Raw genomic sequence first — 21,784 nt, forward strand, 5'->3', positions numbered from 1 at the left:
AGGGGGGGGGGGGGAAGGAAGGCAAAAATGGGTGAAACGCGCGGTAATTATACGCGCGGGAGCTGTGTATCACTGCTGAGAGAGCACTCCTCTTGCAGCACCTCCGCTGCCTTCGTGAGGACGGCAGCCGACTTTCTTTCGGTCACGCGTTTCGCGCGGGGTTCTTTTTTGTTCTCGAAATAACGTATCGTCGGCCGTAAAAGTGAAAACGTCAAGAAGAAACACGCGATCGGAGGCTGACTTCTTTCTTTTTTTAATTTTATTAGCGCTGATGAAATGCTCGTAATTATGTAATTAAATCCCCGGAGCTGAACTGGCTCAACTGTTCTGAACCGGTCAACTGTCCCGATAAAGTAAAAGTGCCAGTTCTTGGACACGTGGCTCATCCCAGGCAGTCTTACTGCTTAAATACGAATGTTTCAACTGTCAGTCCTATATTGTAATATAGGATTAATAAAAATTGTATGACGCGTAAGTATATTTGTATACTCAAACATTTTTTTAATTTTTAAACATTTTTTTGCTCTTATATTTTCGCTTAAATTTCTTTAACTAATTTGTGCGAAAAGATGGATAACAATAATGATAGCAGTGATAATGATAATTGTATGATAAACAGTATCTCATAAAATTGTTGCCTTACAGTGGCTGCCCGGACTGTCAGGGGTTCGAGGAGAATTTTCAATTGAAAAACTCGCGAACGAGAAATAACAATCGAGCGACGACCGACTGCAAGAAGGATCGCGGTCTTTACTTCAGATCCAACGAATTAAATCCGCAGACTAGATACTCACATGCGCTATACTGGCCGTTGTTGTATCCGGCGAGGTCGCCGAGGCCAGCTGGTTCCGGTTCTCTATGACCGTCTTTATTTGCTCGAGTACCTGCGAACAAACCGCAAGCAGCGACCGATAATTACACGCGAAGCTGCACGCGACTGTCGTGCGCGGAAATTTTATCTGACACAGAACCCGTAACCCGAAGCGCCAAGTTCTTTCACGAAACTATTTTTTCCCCCGATATCCATACGATGCCCGAACGTAAAAATTAAAGAGCAAGAATATCGTATTTCAGCAATTTAGAGCGCGCTGTGATACAGATTGTCGTGTGGGGTCAAAGCGAAAATGTATTTCCGACGGAAAGAAGAAAAGAAGCATGCACTGAGAGAAAAATATAGTTGTCTTTGGCGTCAACTATATTCTTTTGTGATTTTGACCACAAAAAATAGTTAGAAAAACTATTATTCTAGTAAGCGTTATTAGAAAAATGGTTCTTCTAATTACTTTTCTTTTTGTTAAAGTCACAAAAAAGTATAGTTGACGGCGAGAGCAACTATATTTTTCTCTCAGTGTGGCGATAAGAGCCGTGTGTTGGGGCGCATTCACAACTCAACAACAGAAAAGCAGAAAGCAGAAGCCAGTGAGAACTCATGCTGATCGGTGGTCAGCCGATTACGGTAGCCGACAGTTTCTGCTTTTCCATCAGCGCGAGTTCTGATTGGCTTCTGCCTTTCTGTTCTTTCTATCAACGTGTGAATGCGTCCTTACGCATTTTCGTGCGAAGCAGCATTTATCACCCGGATGGAGGCGTCGATCGTCGACTTTACGCGTTCGTTTACGAGCTGGAAGGGCACGTTGGAAGCTTCCGCGAATTACCCGTAAGGATATCCGGTGCCTCTGCGCAACGTGATGATTGTACTCCTTGTGTTCGATGATCTCGTTGCTCTTCCGGGTCTGCCGTCGCTGCGAACACACGAAGAGAACACACGATGATAATCATGACGAGGCGAGCTCTCGCGGCGGGTGGATTTTCCACGAACGTAAAAATCATTAATCGTGACTTTCCTCGGGTATCAGGACGGAACGTGCTCCTGACTTTTCTATCGGAGATAGAAAGGATGGAAAAGATCGACCTACATTCCGCGACGGGATTTGGATCGCCACAATAACAATTCTCGATCGCGACTATTGCAAGGGGGAGGGGCGGGACCGACGATTTTACGATCGAACGACGCGTGTGAAACAAATATTCTCCGTCCGGCGCGTAAATCTCAAGTACGCAGCAATGTTCGTCTCCGTAAGTGGAGATTACGTTCCGCAAAATGGACTCTCGGCATTCGCTCGAGCACGTCGCGAGTAAATTCTACAAGTAAATACGCCGATAGGAAAAGCCACGAAAAATACCATTCGCCGCTCTTATAACGCTATTATACTATACCGGATACCAATAAGGACAACAACGCCGTAACAACAGCGCGAGATAACTGTTCTTCGGCCGTCGTAAACGATGCGCCGTAAACCGACGGAAACAGAACAATAAAAAAAAAAGTGGAGAAAAATAGAGAGAGAGAGAGAGAGAGAGAGAGAAAAAAGAGACGGCCTGAGATACCATCTCCTCTCGCGCGAGGAAGAACAACGAAGGAAAGTAACGGTGCGCGCGCGACGAGAGAAAAAGTAAGCCAGGCTCCGTTCGGAGAAATGCAGAGCGACACGTGTTGGCCGCTTAATTAGGCCCCCATTTGTTCGTCAATTACGCACTACTGCGCCCAACATTCGCCACGTCACTTTTACGCAATTCGCGGTAACGGTGCTTCGGCGCGCGCGCTCGGATCCGGGGCGTGTGTACATTACGTGTGCGTGCGCTGAGAGAAATAAGAATGGTTGGTCTAACTGAAATCACACGGAGAGAATACTGTAGTGAAAATTACAATGTAATTTTGTAATAGAGTTCGGGAATAGACTAACACTATTACGAGAAAATTATAATAAATAACTTTAAAAAATTATACTTATATAATAATTCTATACTTGTATAATACTTCTATAGTTATAATTATAACTATAGAAAATTATAATAACATAGTAAAAGTAATCATAAACATAATTTAATAATTAATAATTATTTTTATATTTTTATAATTTTTTTTATATTTTTTATGATTTTTACCATATTCATGGTCACTTTTATTATGTCTCATAATTTTCATCCTAGTATCAATCTATTCGCGGAGTACTAAAATTGTGTGTGTGTGTGTGTGTAAAGACTTTGTTAATATACAATCGTTCGATGCAAGAAGAATAAATTTACATGTATTTGCTTCGGCAGTACATAAAATTGGAAATACAGAATTGAAGATACAGAGTTAACATGGGCCCTGCACAATGGATGACACGCAAAATCATAAAGCATTCCACATTTTTCGCGGATTTTTTGTAATGTTTGGATCATTCGCATTAACATTCTCGCTATTACACCGGCGATTTTGACTCTCATTTGCCTTTTATTCTCCTTGCATTGAAAGATTGTGTATTATAATTTTTACTATAATACTCTCTCCGTGCAGTTACCTTTGGCCCCAATCATATTCTCTGCAGCAAGATGGTAGTTCAATGCACATAAAGTTTATTATCAATGACATAATAGAATTTAATGAGTAAATAATTTGTCTCTTGAGCGTAATTTACAGCAATTGTTTCTCTGTGGGATTACAGTTACAAATACAGAAAAAAAATTTGTTCTCGGCGTGCGCGTGCACAGAAATCGTTGTCCTATGTCTTTGCGGCGCGAGAATCAGAAGACAAGTCACGGATCCGATCACGGACACGTGTAACTAATCGCGCAACTCGACTCGCGCGTGCTTAGAATGCTCTCTCTTTCTCTCCCGACGAGCGCGCGGAGAAACGACACGGCGTGATGAAGACGATGACGACAATGACGACGATGACGACGACGCGAAGGAGCCGCGGTTTCTTCCGCGGCCGTTTACGCTTCACGCAGTTGCGAGCACGACTCGCGAATCTTCGTATTCGTGTGTAATTTGCGAATATGTAAATGACACGAGTGAACATCGTGCCGGACACGAGCGCGACGCCGGCTGCGTATGCACGAGCACGCGCGAGCAGTACTTGCGTCACAATTAACGAGTTCTTAAGGGTAATTGTAATGTGGCCGGGACGTAACAGAGAAATCTCTTGCGAGTCTCTTGCACGCGTACGCCCTTTGTGCCAGAGATTATGCGAGCATGGTGTCGATCTTCTGATCGACGCGGGAAAGACAAGCCGCCGTGTGATTTGTTGATCAATTCGTTAACAGTCAAACGGTTTGCACTGAAGCTTTAATCAATAACGTAACCGTGAAACCGATATAGAAATTAAATTCAGTCCAAATTTACGTGTGAATTCATGTAAATGCTATTCATGTTATGCAGGGTCTCCGACGCAGACTGTCCCGCATTCACGTACATGTCAATTGCATGTAGATTCAGGTCAAACTGAACGCAAAATTCTTCTACCATTTCGCGGACAACCGCGTGGAACTTGGAGTTATTGATTGAAATAAAATTTGGCGAATGATCACGCGAGCGATACAGCGGATGAGTTGCGACAGCGACACCTGCCGTCGCGTGTGCTTGTAGGTCGGATCAAACTGAATAAAAAAGTCCTCTACCATTTTGCAGATAACCGAAGTTACGAATTTATTCAAATATAAAAGCAACAAGGAATAGGATTCCCTTTGCTTAGCCTCGCGCATCTTTCAGGCAGAATTTGCCTAAATATTTAAAAAACAAGAAATTGTCTCGTTAATAAACAAGTAGGAAACAAGCAGTCGTGAATCATTTCGTTAACAACCAAATTTATACTGAATCCTTGCCTCCATAACGCGAGCAGTGAAGTCGATAATATTGAATTCAGTTCAAATTTACAAATTTATCCAAACGCCTAAAGCAATAAAGAATGATTCCCATCGTCTTTCGCGCGTCTTTGAGACTTCCTCACCCGGATATTTCTCAAGACGGCTCATACTTCCTCGGACGATGCCCGAGCGATTTCTGTTTGTTTCATGCCCGGCGATCGAAATAATTCACGCTTCCTCGCGTCGTCGCTGTTTCGAAATTTACAACGGGCCGTGCGTCCCACAGTATTCTGTAACGCCGTGAATAAGAGAATAAGCACTGACCTCGAGTGTTGCCAGGCTGGCCAGCGAGGAGAGAGGCCGAGTGTGAGGAACTTCTCCCGGGAAAACGCTGTCGTGCGACACCGACAGCTTGCCGGCGCCTCCTCGTAACTTCGCGAAACTGTCCTCCGTGCCGCCTCCTCTTCGGAGGAATACGCTGAAAGTACAGAGAATAAGGTAAACGTTGAGATTAGGTCAGGAAAATGTCAAAAGCGCCAAAATATATATGAAAAAGAAAAATCTGTCTCATTAATATTTCACTTGTTTTCTAGATTTGAACCACGTTTTCGTTGTATTTGGTTCCCACGTTTCAATTCATTTTTTCAAGGAGCGGGGCGACTTGAAACTGTCAGGCGAAGAAATTAATAGTTTCAGGTCGCTCTGCTTCCTGAAGAAACGAACTGAAATGTTCACGAAATGTCGGAACCAAATACAAGCAAGACAGAAAACTATGTTTGTTTCCAAACTTTGTTTTCCAAACTCGGAAAACAAATAAAATATTAAACAATATCGCAGAAGTCTAAAAATATCAAATTTGTCTCATTAAGGGGATGCTGAATAAACTCCAAAAATATCAATAATATAGATGAGATTGTCATTAAAACACAATCACGTTATCTTTTTTGTATTTCTTGAATATACGGAACTTATATAAATGTGTGTTGCTTTGTTTTACTATATTCAGCGAGAAACCTAATCACGCACATGTGTAGAAATCTTTCTACAAACTTTTTCGATATTCTTAAGGAGATGCTGGAGTTGATCACGAACTCGAACAATGTCGATAATACAGAGACGATAACATAATCATGCTATCTTTTTCGTATTTCTTGTATATACAGAACTTACATGAATGTGTGTTGCTTTGTTTTACCATATTCAACGGAAAACTTAACCATATATATGTAGAAATCTTTCTGCAAACTTTTTCGATATTCTTAAGCTCCCAAATGGAGATGCGAAGGTAGAGCAATGTTCTTCAAAATTTTTCTGTTTGGAATATCCACACTTTCGACATATACAAGCTGCGGAACTTTGGGATTAGGCAAATATTACGCTAACTGACAGCTTGAGATTTTACATTAAACATTTTTTGTTCGTTTTCTTCGCATATCGAGCAATGCTATTATTTATTTTTGCACGTACTTTCATTGCGTAAAAGCATTTGTAATTCTATATAACCAATACGACGTAAACTTTGCAGAAAAATGTCAGTGTTCTGTCGGTAAAGTTTTCAGTTTCAGCATCCCCTCGAGCTCCTGAATTCAAATATGAAAGTACAGCAATGTTTTTCTTCGGTATGTCAGTATTCTGTTCAAGTTTTCGTCTTCAGCATCCTCTTAATATTAACCATTGCTGGAGATTTTTCTGGAGGAGAAAAACGCACGGAAGAGAGTGAGAGGAGGACGGAGCGCTCGAGATAGAATTTATTCCCTGTCGTTAATACAGACGCAATTAAGACGACGAGTAATTTAGTTAGCTCTAAAGGTAATGCGCGCATTAACGACGACAGATAATTATGCGGTCTTTCTCTGTGATCTCCTTCGTCGAAAGGCTCGAGCAAAAACGACCTTGTCGTTGCAATAATATGGAGATACGACGTTACATGCCGCCGCGCGCACCGTGAATCACGCAGACGCACGCGTGACGCCCCGACGAAGTTTCGTGCTACTGCGACGTAAACTACTTCGCAAGGACGAAGTGAGGACGAAAAAACGGGCCCGTGGATCGTAAATTGATAACGAAACGGGCGAGCGCCGAACTTGCAATCCAATTTGCGCTGCGAAATGAACGCCTCGAATCCTTCTACCGTGTGCTTCTACGGAGGATATATTGTAAAAATTATATTATTTTCTACGACGTTTCTTGTAAAGTTGAATTGTATCGATATTACTGGCCATGGTTGCGCGAGAATGACCCACAAAATTGTGGCAGGCAAAATAATGGATAGTCCATGTCTTTTCACATAAAACAAAGAAAGATCTAAACCTTATGAGCGCCTAAGATTGGCTAATTAACCCAATTAAAATTGACTAAAACTTTGCTGCAATATTTTCTCCGTGTATAAAGAAAGTTGCAGAATCATTTTAGAGAGGATATCTTAATCCAAGAAAAGAAGACAAAAACAAATACTAAAAATTGACAAGCTAAAATATCTTATCGTTCTTATACCTTATTTATCGAATATTAAGACACCGAGATATACTTTGAAGATGTATGTTGAAGTATCGTTATCTACTCGACGATAAATACACCGGGGAAAATCTAAAAGAAGTTACAAGCGGAAAGATTATAGAAGGAGGGATGCAAAAAATAAGATAATTTAAAAAGGAGAGACTTTCATCAGGAGAGGTAATGATAAACACTATCGGCAAGGATAACACATGTGTAGCATTTTAACTGAATCCTAATATGAGTCCGCGATAAGATTACGTCAATCTATCGTTGGACAGTTCTAATTGCCGTTAGGTGGCGAATAAACACAACGTGTTTGTTGCTCTTCAATTTTCTTGCGAGATTGTTTAATTTCTAATAAAGGTATTACGCACGGCTTGGTTAATTTTATTAACCCTTAAGCACTGACACAGATTTTCGAAACAAAATATTTCGGAGTTTGATAATTACCTGAGAAAGTGTGCGAAACGTCTTTCCTTGTCGCCACTTCGTATTTTACGGGCCAAAGAAAAGATGGACGCGTGTATACGCTTAAGAGAGCGGAAGTGACACAGCAATAAGTTTTTTTATCTCATTGGGAGTTTATCAGACTCCTGTCAGTGCTTAAGGATTAAAGGTAGTTGAGACACATCGCTGAGAAAAGAAACATAATGAGCGCTACTATCTACGCGTGCTATTCTGTGATTTTGACTTTGACTATGAGCCGACGATCCAAAATTTCTCGAGAATTGAAGCGACTCGAGCTACGACTCGACGAGGATTTATTGCGACGGCGAAATAAATCTTGTGATGTTTACTGCTTGAACAGTCCGCGCGTCTTAAAAGACGGTCCGCGTCTTGTTGACGACGACAAACGGACTTGTCCACTGAAATGGCAACACAAACAGTTTCGCATTACCGCAAGTATCATCGCGTCGTCCGATAAGAGTATCCCGATAGCGCGCTTAATCTACCAAGAAAAATCTATATACAAACAGCTCCCGCTGAATAAGTGATCGTTGTCTCACAAGGAAGTACTATCGAGCGAATTAAGAGTAGAGGCTTGAAAATTGACTGCATCTGATAATCCTTCTCAATCCTTAGTAGTAATTAATTCTGAGTAATAATTTTTTAATTATAATAATAATTTTAATTATACTAGTAGTTTCAATATAGATTAATAATTTCTTAATTATAAATTTATATACACAGACAGAAATTATCCGATAAAAAATTAACAAACTGAATTAGAATAATATCTCATATGAGATATTATTCTATTTCCGATCAAAATACCAAATTTTTATACCAGATCAGGATATCCGATTAAATTTAATCAAATACTTTCGATCGTGGCATTTTGTCAGATAAACCGATCAAAAAATTATGAACCGATATTTCTCATCGAATACAAAAATTCATCAGTATTTTGATCGGAAATTCGTTTGTTAATTTCTTATCGAATAACTTCTCTCAGTGTAAATAACATGACTTTACTACCGAAATCCACGAGCCGAGATGTTCGAAAGATTTTTTTAAGCACACAGAAAAAAATAATTTGCTGCAGCAGTAAACTAATTTGCTACATATGGACAGTTAAATATAATTCGTTATGTTAGCTACTTTTTCTTTGTTGCAGGAACATATTTTTTTGCTATGATAACAAGAAAATCTGCTCCTGCAACAAGAAAAGTAGCTAACGTAGCAAATTTGCTATAGATGGACAACTAAACATAATTTACTGCTTTAGCAAGAAAATTGGCTCCTGCAGCAAAGAAATAATGGCTAATACAGCAAATTATGTTTAGTTATCCATATGTAGCAGATCTTTTTTTTCCGTGCGATAATATCCGCACGGAGAAAAATAATTTTGTTTTTTTACCAAATCGTCGTTGCTATTGCATATTCGTAGTGACATAAAAAAAATTTAGTTATAACTAATTTTACAAATTATTCGTTATCAGAGCAGAAATAGTTTCGTTGCCAGGATAGAAAAAATTTGTTGAATTTGTCCTAAGAATCACGTTAATTTGCTATTGATGCAAATAATATATCCTTAGCAAATTTATTTGCTATCAGAGCAAAACTGCAACTGCTTATATAAATCCATCGTGGTTCTTATAGCAAAATAATTTGTAGATTCAGCAAATTATATCTAGTAAATAGTGATTAGTACTCTTAGCAAATTTTTTTGCTGTCCATATAATAACGAAAAAAATTTACTAGACTTGCAGAAAATTTGCTGAGCCAGCAAATTATTTTTCTCCGTACGTGATTGCTTATTACCGAGCATGCACGAGTGACATTTTTTACCTTTCCCTGTCGCAGGAGTCGGTGAGGAGCTCGCTGGCGCTTCTACTACGTGCCTCCTCGGGGCGGCCTGCGGGATGTCTCATCGTGATGTCCTCCCGCGGGAGACGCGCCAATTCCGCATCTCGATCATTGGAAACGAGACGCACATCGGCAGCGCCACGGCTCTTTCGCCGAAAGATCTTTCTGAGTCCGCGTAGGGGATGAAAACGACGCTTCTTTGGTTCTGAAAGCAAAGCGGAGAAGGGTTACTTAGACTTCTCGATTTACACCTTGATTCGTGCAAATATACGCTGAGAGAATTTCACAGCAAAAATTATTATGATGTTTTGAATAACTTTTATTTTATACAGTGATAGAAATTATCCAGTAAAAAATTAACAAACGGATATTTCCCATAAAATTCCAATCAATTTTTATATCCAATCAGGATATCCGATTAAATTTTATCGGACACTTCTGATCATAACGACATTTCATAAGATAAACCAATAAAAAAATTATGAATCAGTATTTCTCACCGGATGTTTTCCGATCAGATACAAAAATTCTTCGGTATTTTGATCGGAAATATTTTCGTTTGTTAATTTTTCAAAAAATTAAAATTCTTTAATGTATCAAGACTACAATGAAACCAATAATATAATCTACGTTTGTGTTGTGCTGCACTGTCGTTAAACTGAAAATCGCGCAATTCTCGCAAGAGACGCGTGGCGACTGCGGGGAATATTTACCGAGGAAGTCTTCGAACGACTCGAGGGAAGACATCCTCCAGAGGAATTTCGCGAAGAAATCGTGCGTATTCCGGTTTACACTGCACACACCTGACTGACTTCACGGATTCGATAACGCCCGGGCACGGTCGGCTACGATAAGATTAGACAGATACTGCTCTCGATAAGTCTATCAGTGATCATTTATTATCGCGCACGGGGCAGCCTCTCCTTAAAAGGTATGCGACTTTAAGCGTCTTTAAGTGTCTCCGACACATTCGCTCTCCTTCTGATGGAGTCTCCCCCTCTGACTCTCATCTCACTCGCGCTCCTGCTACTACTTCTGTCCCTCGTGAATAGCCGAAATTCACCACTCAACGTGACACATCTGTCGATTTCCTCGACAGCCACGCGTGACGCCTCCGAAGTTAATGTCCGAGGAAGCGCAGAACTTTTAAGCTTGATCTACAATACGCTCTTTGCTTCCTGTTTCTTTTTTATTTAAAATCTTGAGCTTGATCTACAATACTTTTTGCTAGCTTTTTACTAGCTTTTTGCTTCCTGTTTCTTCTTTATTTAAATCTTGAGCCTCCTAGAGAGAGAGTTAGAAAAAGATAAAAAGTAAAAAACAGGAAGCGTAGAGTACATTGTAGATCAGGCTTTAGAGATTTAACAGCTTCGGCAGGTAGATTCATTCTGGGCATTCCCGAGATTGTGTGTGTGTATATATATATATATGTGCAGAACGAGACGAGATCAAGTTGTTATCACGAATAGACATTGCTTTGTGTGTACGCAGAGAGGATATTGTAGTAAAAACCACGTTAAAACTGTTGTAGTAAAAACCACGTTAAAACTGTTTCCTTTCACAAGGCTCGTTTTGTAAAGCTGGGCTACACTGGGATTGCGGTACAAACAGCAAAAATTTGGCGATCTGTCAAATATACGATATAAAAAGCATTCGAACAATTGTAACGTGCATTAGATTTTTAAACGGATGTACAGCAATCCCAGTCGCAATTCTGTATAGTCCGAGAGACATGACAAAAATGTGTGATTTTTACTACACAACATTCTCCGCACACGCAGCGGCAACGTGACGGTTGAAGCGTTAAAACGAAGTGAAAAATAAAACGAGAGAGCGAATAAATATATAAAACGATCGAATAGCTGAGCGGCAGAAGTAAACCTCGCGGCGGAAATCACCGAGATAATTATATAGAAATTCTGCTTACCGTCCCGGAAAATTTACGGTACGATGCGAATAATTTACTCGAAATTACCAACCTGGCTTTTCTTTTTTTATCCCCTAATATGACGCAAAATTTGCTTTTAACGTAAATTTATGCTGACATTTATATTGATGAGAATTTATGTCGAGTGTTTCGGGAATCCCGACAACGACCCGACGATATTCGGAGTCACACATCGCGCGCAAAGCGAAAACGATATCATTAGGTCGTATGTGTGTGCCGAGTTGTTCTAACAAATGGCGTATTCAATTTCCACAACGCGGGCGCGATGACGTCGCGCTTAAAGGCGACCCGCTCGCAATTTTGTTGCTGTGCACCGGAGCGCGATGCTGCGTTTAAAGTCGATCTACCACGACGACGACGACGACGCGAGCGACGTGCCGCGATCAAACGCGTCAGAGCACGCTTTGTAACGGCAAAGGGGAGAAGAATGAACGCTTGATCGGGAGTGATCTTTACTGTGTACTTGACACTCTCTGTGAGCGCACTTTTCACGCACCGACGGCTCCCGGCATCGGTGGAGCGCGAAAAATAACGCTACGCCCGAGTCGGCTCGCTCACGGCTGTCTATCGCACGTAACGAGAACATCTGTTTATATCGACATCGCGGAATAATGCAGCGCGTACACCGCCTCCGCGGACATATCCCTGTTGTTCGCCGCCCCGCGGTGCGTGAAGATACGTCTCGTCCCCGGGAAACATTATTTATGTATTTATTCATTTATTAGCCGATAATGTCCCACGGAGAGAGGAAAGAGAAAGTCCAAGCGAAACGAAGGAAAAGAAGACGCGACAACATTTTTGCTCGCAAACAGAAGCCAAGATAAGAATTCTCCGACGCGTAAAAATCGTGCTGCAAGAATTTACATCCCGATCCCACTATCACGGATAAATGATCTTTTTTTTTACACATTTGTTTTTATACGATTATATCGCAGAAGATACGTCGGCAAGTCGCGGCACATCAGATATTTTCGTTCGATTCTTCCGGGAAATTCAATCTCTCTCCGACTCGCGATTAAAAACGACTCTTCTCTTCACGGCAGAGAGCTAAATTCAGAATTTAGCGACCGAGAGACTGACAAATTAAGCTCCGCGCGACGAGAAAAGTTGGTACTTAAATCCCCTTTCGAAAGTAAATGCATTAACGACGAGCGAATTCGGACCCAAATGACACCGATCCCGACGAACATCAGCTGATTGAGAATTCACAGAGCGACGGAAGTTTCCACGCTAATCGTATTCTTGATTAAGGAATTAACTCGCGAGTTAATTTGTTGGTGCTCGAGCTTCGCAATTTACCCCGGAATTAATCGAATGAGAGAGAGAGAGAGAGAAGGGGGAAAGGGGGGAGTCGTCATTCCGACCCGGAAACTCATCCGTAATGACATATAATGCGGTTACGTTCTACCGAACAATAGTTACGGCACATTGAAAAAAAAAGGGAGAGAAAATAAACAGGAAAGAAATCATAATCTCGCCGTCCGTCATAATCATCGCTGCCGTCGTCTCTTAATCTTTGTCCGCTCTTAATTAAGCGTCCGTGCTTCGTACTACCGCTAACGACGTCCTCGATTTACCATCCTTGCCCGAGATGCAGAGGACGTACTCGCGTTCGTGGTGTATTACGGATTACGAACAATACCGTAACGCGTGCTAATTTGTCCACACAGTCCGGGAACTCTCTAAGCGAGATTAATAATTGATTTACCCCAGAGATATAAAACAATTTCGCAGTCTCAACCGGTACGGACAGAGAAGCAAAGAGGAAATAAGATGTTTGCATTCTCTTTCGAATGTATAATACGAATCAATACTTTCAGTGTTATTCGTTTCTGTATACGAAAACAGACTTTTCTATAGAAAACACTGGAAGTGTTTTAAACATCTGCTTCAGGTTATAATACTATTCTCTTGAAGTAAATCAGTGGTAGTGTTTCTGATTGAATCAGTAAAAGGAATATATCACTGACAAAATAAATGAGTGTTTACTGATTTTCAGTGGAAATACACATCACAATTTTACTGCTTCAATTTATATCTCACTGACTTTGATTGGTGGAAGTGAAATTTCACTGCAAAATCGGTGTGCTACATATAAATTCGTTAAATCCTGTACTAAATCCAATTTTCTACGTTTGCAACGATGTAATTAACGGCGCGTCCATGCACTTTGCTTGTGATGTTGTCTGTGTTTGCAAATTCTGTCAATAATGAGAACAACCGTCACTATTAACTGATTTTTTTAGTGAGATTTTACTGATTGCAGTATTGTACTTGCAATTGTGAACCAGCAGTTAATCAGTTATAATAGTTCAGTGAATTCTGTATATATGATTATATTTTAGAAAATGTATTTAACGTTAATATTTAACTCATTATATTTACAAAATCGCAAATCAAATCACAGAGATACGAAAACAAATATAAATAAATTATATATATATATATATATAATAATTATATATTATATATAAAACACAAAATTGCAAAATTTTGCACACACATATATGAACTAAAAAATATGACTACGTGATTATGTAATTGCAAATTTGCACAGAAAATCAGCTGATCCCCGCCGCATTCGACAAATTTGCTTCTCATCACATGCCTGGTTTACCCGCGATTCGCTTTAATGTTCTCCTTGAGAATACGATGTCTGGGCTCGAACGAGCACGATACGAGAATCCGATTCTCGACGAAGGAAACGGGGGTTTCTCCGACGTCGCGTCTAAACTGACGCCGCAAGCATTGTGCTTCTACTATCTTTAGAAACAGACTAACTAGAAGGAAACTAACTTGGAAACTAGTAGCGTCCCGAGAGAATCTTATCGGTTTAATTGCAAATGTCAGAAAAGAAAAACATACTCTTAGCTAACTCTGGACATTCTTATTGTTTTGGTTTTTAAATACGAATATTTAAATTTCAATATAATGTCAATCGCACCATTTTCTAATGGCAAAAATAAAATTCCAACTGTGAAAGTAATAAAAGTGAAATTTCTCAGTTTCAAGTAATGAAATCGCACCGTTGGTTCCCGGAAAGTAGCGGAAATCTTCGCGAACGTTCGAGCACCGTGAGCCCAACCGTAAGAGAGACGAAGATGACAAATGGAAACGGCTACTTCGACTATATATACCATCGCGGAAACCGCAATATAACCCGCCCATTACAAACCAAACGATCCGCCGCCGTAACTTTCCTCAGTGCGCGTCTTGTAGCGAGTCAAGTCGAGTCTCAAGCGCAGGCCGTAAGTCGAAGGTTAAGGAAGCATCAGGTACTGACCTTTAGGCAGAGGGTCGACGCTGTGCTGGACCGGGAACTCGCCGAGGCCGAAGGCGCGATGCTGCTGCTGCTGCTGCTGCTGCTGCTGCTGTTGATGATGGTGATGGTGATGGTGATGATGGTGCGAGTGATGATTCTGAGGTGGCGGTGAAGCCTCCCTCACACAACCCATCAGGCTGAGGGCTCCGCCGACGCCTCCACCGCCGCCTCCGCCGCCGCCGGAGGCGGTGCTCGTCGACATCCTGCTGCTCTGAAACACCCCGAAGAACCAGAGTGCAACATAGGACTCTCTCACGCGCCGATACCATGTCGAGAGGAGCGAGCTCTCCGATCTCTTCCAGCTCTTCCAGCCGTCCATCTCTTCTCCGCGCGAGATCTCGTGCCTCTCTCTCTCTTTTTCGTACTCTCGGAAGTTGATATTACGCGGCAGGGATGATGTTCGTTACGTGCTCGCCCGCCGCTGAATTCGCCTTCAATTCATGCGGCGAGGATCGAGAAGGTGTGGTTTTCGGCGACGCCGTTACGTCGACGCGTACGATTCGGAGAATATTGATTTCTATCAGCTGACCTTACTTTCGTCGTCTCGGGGTCGACCTTGCGCAACTTTGTTCCGTGTGCGACGTTCGCTCTTTCCTTCTCTCTTTCTCTTGCCGCTCAGCGGATCGCGATTTGCCTCCGCGACGGGCGACGATCACGACAGGCCGACTATAATACGTAATTACGTCAATTGCGTTACGAGTGATTTCGAGAGAACTCCACGAGCGCGAGCGATTAGAGATTCGTTTGATTTTCGCGTGTAACTTTATGGTGTGTAATTATCGCTCGCTGATTAAAATATCTATCTGGGTTACCCTTGATATATAGTTTGAGCCTTATCTTTCGTTATCTTTATCATTACACACGTTCATACGGCGGCTTTGGATATTACGTACAACTGTAATAAACGTTTCGACTGTACCGTCACGTCTTCTGCCGAGTTTATCTTCGCCACTGTTGGTCCACCGGTTAACAGTAATGTCGCCACGAAGGCTCCAACGTACAGAAGAGCCAAGCAGCTTCCTCACCCGAGACACACCGATCGGCCGCGCGCATCTTTCACACTTTTGCCCCGCGAAATAACGCGGCGCCGAGGAAGCACGCGGTAATTCCTCGCGGAATGCCGCGCGTTGGCGGGTCACACGAAGACAATGACGACGAGGAAGAAGAGAAAAAAGCGGAAGACCGGTAGGAGAAACGAGAGGAAAATCGCGTTAGTGCGACGCGCTCGCTCTTTCTCACACTTCCCGCGCTTCTCCGCACTCGCGCGCCCACGGAGGGATTGATACCCGATCCCCGGCTTCCCCTCCCCGCCTCCCTCCCGCTCTCTCTCCCTCTCTGTACGCCGACGAGCTCGGGGTCTCTAGCAATAGGGGTCAGAAGATGGTCTCCATGGTAACTGCATCCGGCGAGGGCTGCGCGGAGCGGCGGCGGCGGTGCATCGATTGCACCCTCTCCTGGCTGGCGCGCGTGCGACCCTGACCTTCGCACAGCTGACAACGACGACGACGACGACGACGACGACGACGATGAAGCGCGCGAAGCTCGGCACCGCTGCTGGTACAGGCGGGACATGGGGAGTCGGCCGAGTGGAATTAGCGTTGCCGGTTCTTATTAAGATGTCGTTACGCGCACCGACGCGTTAAAGAGCGATATATCGTCGGGAATACGTACGTCGAAGTCTCGTCTGCGACGTGCGAAACGGCGGAAGGGTCCACTCCGCGGGACATCCTCGTCTGATTGATTCATCCGACGCGAGCGACGAGATACTTTGAAATTCGTAATATGCTGTGAATATTTCAGACTAAAGTTTCATGACAGCTTGGTCGAGCTGGTTACTTTGACGATTATTTTAGCAATTAAAAAAATTGGTAATAATTTTCTATTATTGTCAGCTACCGTGACTCTTTATTTAGCGGTGTCTCGAGCAACTTCAATTTCTTATAAGCTATACGCTATGTTCTTATAAGAACAATAGATGCAGAATGCATTTGTTAACATTGTTGCTCTGAAACTACATCTGATTAACTACATCTGTTTTGTGTCTCAGTAATTTTGATTTTTGTCGCCAGATGACAAAAATTGAAAAAAAATGTATTTTCAAAATAGTACTTTGAAGACGACATAACCAAATTCAAGAGATTATTTACTTTATTTAAATACTCGAAAATTTTTTCCTTCATTTCTGTTTGGTTCCACCAAATAAAGGATCAGTTATTGTTGCAATTTCTAACTAATTTATAATCACAAATTCTATGAGCTTTCCAGTTCCTTTTTAACATTCCGCTAGTTAAGAGTTATTTTTCATATCGGTTACCGATCATTGTTGCAATTCTTAATTAATTAATAAACACGAATTCTACGAACTTTTCAGTTTCTCTTTAACATTCCGCTACTAGGGAATAATTTCTCATATCGGTTATCGATCATTGTTGCAATTTCTAATTAATTTTATGAGCACGAATTTTGCAAGCCTTTTAGTTCTTATTCAACATCCCGCTAATTAGTAGTCAGTCTCCGTGTTAATTATGCCGATCACTCATGCAATTTGTAATTAATCAGTAAACACGAACTTCGTGAGTGTTTTTCAATTTTGTTTTCTTTACATTCCGCTAAATCATCGAATCAGTCGTAATTAAGAGCGCGATCTTCGCTAATGACCGGACGAGCGGCGAGTCGAATCATGGCCGATAATCATTCCACCGCGCTTTGCTTTTCATTCATCCATCATGATTATTCAATAATCCCAGTCATCGATCACGAATTTGATTGCTCGGTGGTTACTGTAGTAACTATATTGTGCTCGGCTCTGATTGATAGCGCGGCCGCTTAATATAGGCGTGCATCGGCTGCGCGCTTTATTTGCGCGACACACCGATATTGTGTTCAACGTCAATGCGCAAAATGAGAACTGGCGTCCGACGTTGATCTCGAGTAGTCGCAATTTCAAAAAACACAATAATAGTCCCGCGCGCGGGGGTGACAGTCACGTGCGCGAGGAATTGATCGCGCGCGGACGTTCGAGAAATAGTTTTGTCGATAATCGCCGGCCTTGGCACCGGCTTCCAGGATGACGCGCACTAACCCTAGAATTAATTCCCGGGAATCTCGCGCGCGCTTCGAGCCGCTCGAGCGCGCGAATGTCACGAGAATGCAGCAGCCGGCGTAATTTCACCAGCTACGGAGAAATCAGAGAGAGAGAGAGAGAGAGAGAGAGAGAGAGAGAGAGAGAGAACACCGAGAGTGGGAAAGTTCATGCGTAACGTGAACCGAGATATCCGGCTACTCCATTCAAAGATTGCGAACTGGCTGCGCAACAAGTAAACACGCGGACCCACGTTAATGCTATTATGTCATGTCCACGTTTCACGCCAATACTAACTATTTTGTCGTACTGTTTTCTTCGACGTATCCGTTTTATCGCCAACACGTCGGCAGAAAGCTCTCGCCGATAAGCGTTGTATAAGAGAATTTTTTTATTGTTTCACGAACGTTACATAAATTCCGTTCTTATCGAGAATACTGTCGTCGTTGACTTGTCTTCCCGACTCGTGACCGTGCGAGATAATTTTTTTTCTCGAGTTTAGCATTCGCAAATTTTAATTGCGGGCATGATTATGTGCAAATATCTCATTTGCTTACATAAGCACGCCCGCAAAAATGTGATATTACTCTCCCGCGAGAATCCTCTTAAACATGTTCTCAAAAGGATTGCTTCTAAAAGCAACTCGCTTTGTTCGCTCGCGTATTTTGTTTTCAGAATCGATTCATTTTGACCTCGCGCTGTGTACATGTCCACACTCTGTCGTAACGAACATCATCCCCGCGAACTCCGACAATCCCAATCAGCGACCTATAATATTGGATTGATAATATAAAAATATTGGGTTGATACATATGATCGTGCGGATTTTTTAACAGAATTAACATGCATTTTATTCTTGCTAAGGCTTCTAGTCCCTCGCATTGTCTATCTCTTTTTAATGACGTCAGAAGTGAAAAAATGCATGGTAAAAATTCTTGCGAAATACGTTGAAATAAAAAGATATATCCATAAAGTGACACTTACAATCGATTAAATAAATCTGTGAAATATTCCGTGCATTCCTCTTTTGCTTTAATAATGATTAATTTGTCGTAAATTAACGTGACATACAATTCATCTTCTTAATCTATTTCTTCGCATTCAGGTTAATTTACAATTAATTATTGTAATTTAATTGTTAGAGCAAAAGGGGAATGCACGGAATATCTTACAAATTTGTTTAATCGACTGCAAGTGTTACTTTATGGATATATTATTTTATTTCAACGCATTTCGCAAGAATTTTTAGCGTGCATTTTCTCACTTCTGACGTCATTAAAAAGAGAAAGACAATGCGAGGGGTCTTAAAAACAATTTTGATCAATAATATATGCGCTATTCTGTTCGACAGAAACATGATGCGAATGCCGACTAGACAAAAATCCGCATGAAATTATGGATCGATCCAATATTTACGGCGTCTCGGCAGCGAAAGTATACGTGGAATTGCCGCACAGGTCCGGCCGTGCATTCCCGGAATGCACGGAGACTCCGAGAGACGACGAGCGCACAATTTTCCATTCGATACATGGCGTAATTACGCGTTTCCGGTTTCCCGGAAAAATTATAGTCGAGCGACCATCCGCGACGAGCCATCGATCCACTCTCATCGCGCAGACATTTGGGGGAGCGTCGGAATGCGAACGGAATAAACACGTTGCCGGTGTTTGAGCGCGACCATGTAATTTGTCGCATTTCGGCGGAGAACAATGCGAACGACGAGCTGCCTCTGTGTTCGGCTTTTCCGCCTCTATTTTTTCTTCTTATGTCCGTTTCTATCTACATCCGTGAAACCTGAATCTTGATTTCAATTCTATACAGGCAAAGACTTGAACTCAAGGTTCAATCGACGTTGACCAAAACGTGCCGCGGAGTGTATTCCGAGTCGAAATTTTGATGCTACTTTGACGCTCTTAAGGATAGTTTGCGTCTACTTAGACGGTTTATAGCCTAGGTAAACCCTACTTTGACGATATTGATACTCATTAACTTCTCTTTTGAACCTTTAACTCTACCTTGTCAAAATTTTGACGCTACTTTGACGCTTTTAAAAATAGTTTGAGACTATACTTAGATAATCTACAATCTAGGTGAAAGCTATTTTGACGATATTGACACTCATTTCCGAGTCGAAAATTTGACTCTAGGTTGATACTTTGCAAACAATAAAACGTATATTTTGTATGCTATTTGACGTTTCTGTTTAGTTATTTATTAAATTTTTTAAATATTTCTATAAAATACATATATTCTATGTAGGAGCTAAAGCTTCAATAGAGGTTCGAAACTGAACCTACTTTGCCATCTAAGATCCTATTATTATACAACTTACTTTGACGCTAAAGAAAGCGAAAGCGGAAATTTCAGACATCATCAGGATCAAAGTAGGAGTAGATTATATCATTAGAATTAAACCTACTTTGCTATCTTAGCTCCTACTGCGGTGTAGAATTCAAGGTTCAACATAAGGTCAAAATTTCGACTCGGAATCTGCAGTTTGGTTTCACTTTCGACTCGGCGAACGTCGCGAGGTTCTCGACGGGAATATTCGGTCATCGCTCGATGATCGCTCGATAAAGCCATCTTCATCACCGTGCGATTACATCAGATGGGCGTAATAACAGTTAAGCCTATTTACTTTACAATTCTATGAAGATATACATCTACAAAGATGTACATCACCGTGTTAGTCATGGCAGGATCGAGTTTACGACGTGACGAATCGGGTCGAAATAAAAAAATTATTCGCAAAGGTGGCGAGATATTTTTTTCTTTTTCTGAAAGCATGTTATTAGAACAGTTACGCAGAAATTGAGAAAAATAATGTCTCTAGATGAAATGTAATTATATGGTTGAATTGTGTTAATAAATGATTTCGGATTTTGCAAGTAAAATGTAACGATCATATTTCTGTATCGTTATAATTTTATGAATCAATAGTGTGCGAAATATGAGAGAAAGAACTGATCAAAACAATGCACACGTTGTTTTATAAAATTACGAAAATACAATCGTTTTATCTTATCCGAATAATCCGAAATCTACACACGACTTTTAATATTAAATTATTTTAAATTATTTTAATATTAAATTATAAAATATTAAATGTATTATTAATTATCTTCCCAAAAGACTATTGCGTTGATAAATGTTGGAAACCGTGTAATAATGGATCATGAGAAATTCAAGATTAAAGAAGCCGAACATAGTTTTTGACTTCCCTCACGCGACTTTTCCCTCGCATTCCTGCCAGGAATAAGAATTACGCTGGCTTATAATGGCAACATACGCGGTCCATAATTACCTTACAGAAGGAGCAGCATGTCAGTCGTGACTTCGTATACGCGTGCACCGAGTATCTGCAACAGAGAGAAAAGACACATCCTGTTAAAACATCAACGGTAAGGTATATCAAGGTAAGTAACACAGAGAGACGAACACACACACACATACACACACACATACGGAGAAGTGACACGACGTGTCCGCGGTCGCGGCGGGTCAACAGAATAATATCGTGCTTGTGCTGATCGTGCTTTCGCGCAAGCTTTACTGCCTACTCGTTCGGGGAATTCCGCCTGATTTATGCAACGTCGATACGCCAGAGAGGCTCCCGCGCAATTTATGCTCGGCTTAAATTTCCGGGCGTGCCAATTCGAGGTCGCGACTCCGACGCTAAGTCGATCGGAGAGCTCGATACGTGCCGCCTGTAAAGGCGTTTCCGCATCGATCACATCGAGACTTGTGCACGAAACATCGAACGTGAGACTTGGCAAAGTCGCGCGCGCAACAGCGGTAACAATATTTTCCGCTTGATTGAACCCCCTTGTTAGCACGTCATCATCCGCTGTCACATCGAGCCCGTGAAACGAGGAGCGAATATTTGCACGAGTATATAATCTAATTCATGTAAATCATAATATTTTAATTTAATATATATTACAATACTAATATAAACAGTAAAATGTATTTTCCATTCAAAGAGAAGACACAG

The 21,784-nt window shown here is 41.5% G+C and overlaps 1 protein-coding gene and 1 non-coding gene across 4 annotated transcripts in view; one reads left to right on the forward strand and one right to left on the reverse strand.

The window, feature by feature from the left end:
- LOC116840749 (ataxin-2 homolog) overlaps positions 1-21,256 on the reverse strand; it is a 63,095-nt gene extending 41,839 nt beyond the window's left edge. The window contains exons 1-6 of one of the 3 annotated variants that reach the window (XM_032807880.1): positions 21,095-21,256; positions 14,670-14,919; positions 9,421-9,643; positions 4,957-5,110; positions 1,656-1,742; positions 795-884 (exon numbers count right to left, since the gene is read on the reverse strand). In XM_032807880.1, the coding sequence (XP_032663771.1) occupies positions 795-884; positions 1,656-1,742; positions 4,957-5,110; positions 9,421-9,643; positions 14,670-14,919; positions 21,095-21,253 (963 nt within the window). In that variant the 5' untranslated portion in view covers positions 21,254-21,256. Of the gene's footprint in view, positions 1-794; positions 885-1,655; positions 1,743-4,956; positions 5,111-9,420; positions 9,644-10,068; positions 10,293-14,669; positions 14,920-21,094 lie in introns of those variants that run through there. The other 2 variants (XM_032807881.1, XM_032807887.1) reach the window with 2 other exon arrangements.
- On the forward strand, positions 3,090-3,200 carry LOC116840798. Its single transcript, XR_004377419.1, has one exon. It is a non-coding gene; the product is annotated as a U6 spliceosomal RNA (small nuclear RNA).
- Positions 21,257-21,784: the final 528 nt, after the last annotated feature.

The sequence above is a fragment of the Odontomachus brunneus genome, unplaced genomic scaffold (assembly GCF_010583005.1).
Source record: "Odontomachus brunneus isolate Ranch 3 - 2012 unplaced genomic scaffold, Obru_v1 Obru_scaffold_011, whole genome shotgun sequence".
In the NCBI taxonomy this organism is placed as follows: domain Eukaryota; kingdom Metazoa; phylum Arthropoda; class Insecta; order Hymenoptera; family Formicidae; genus Odontomachus; species Odontomachus brunneus.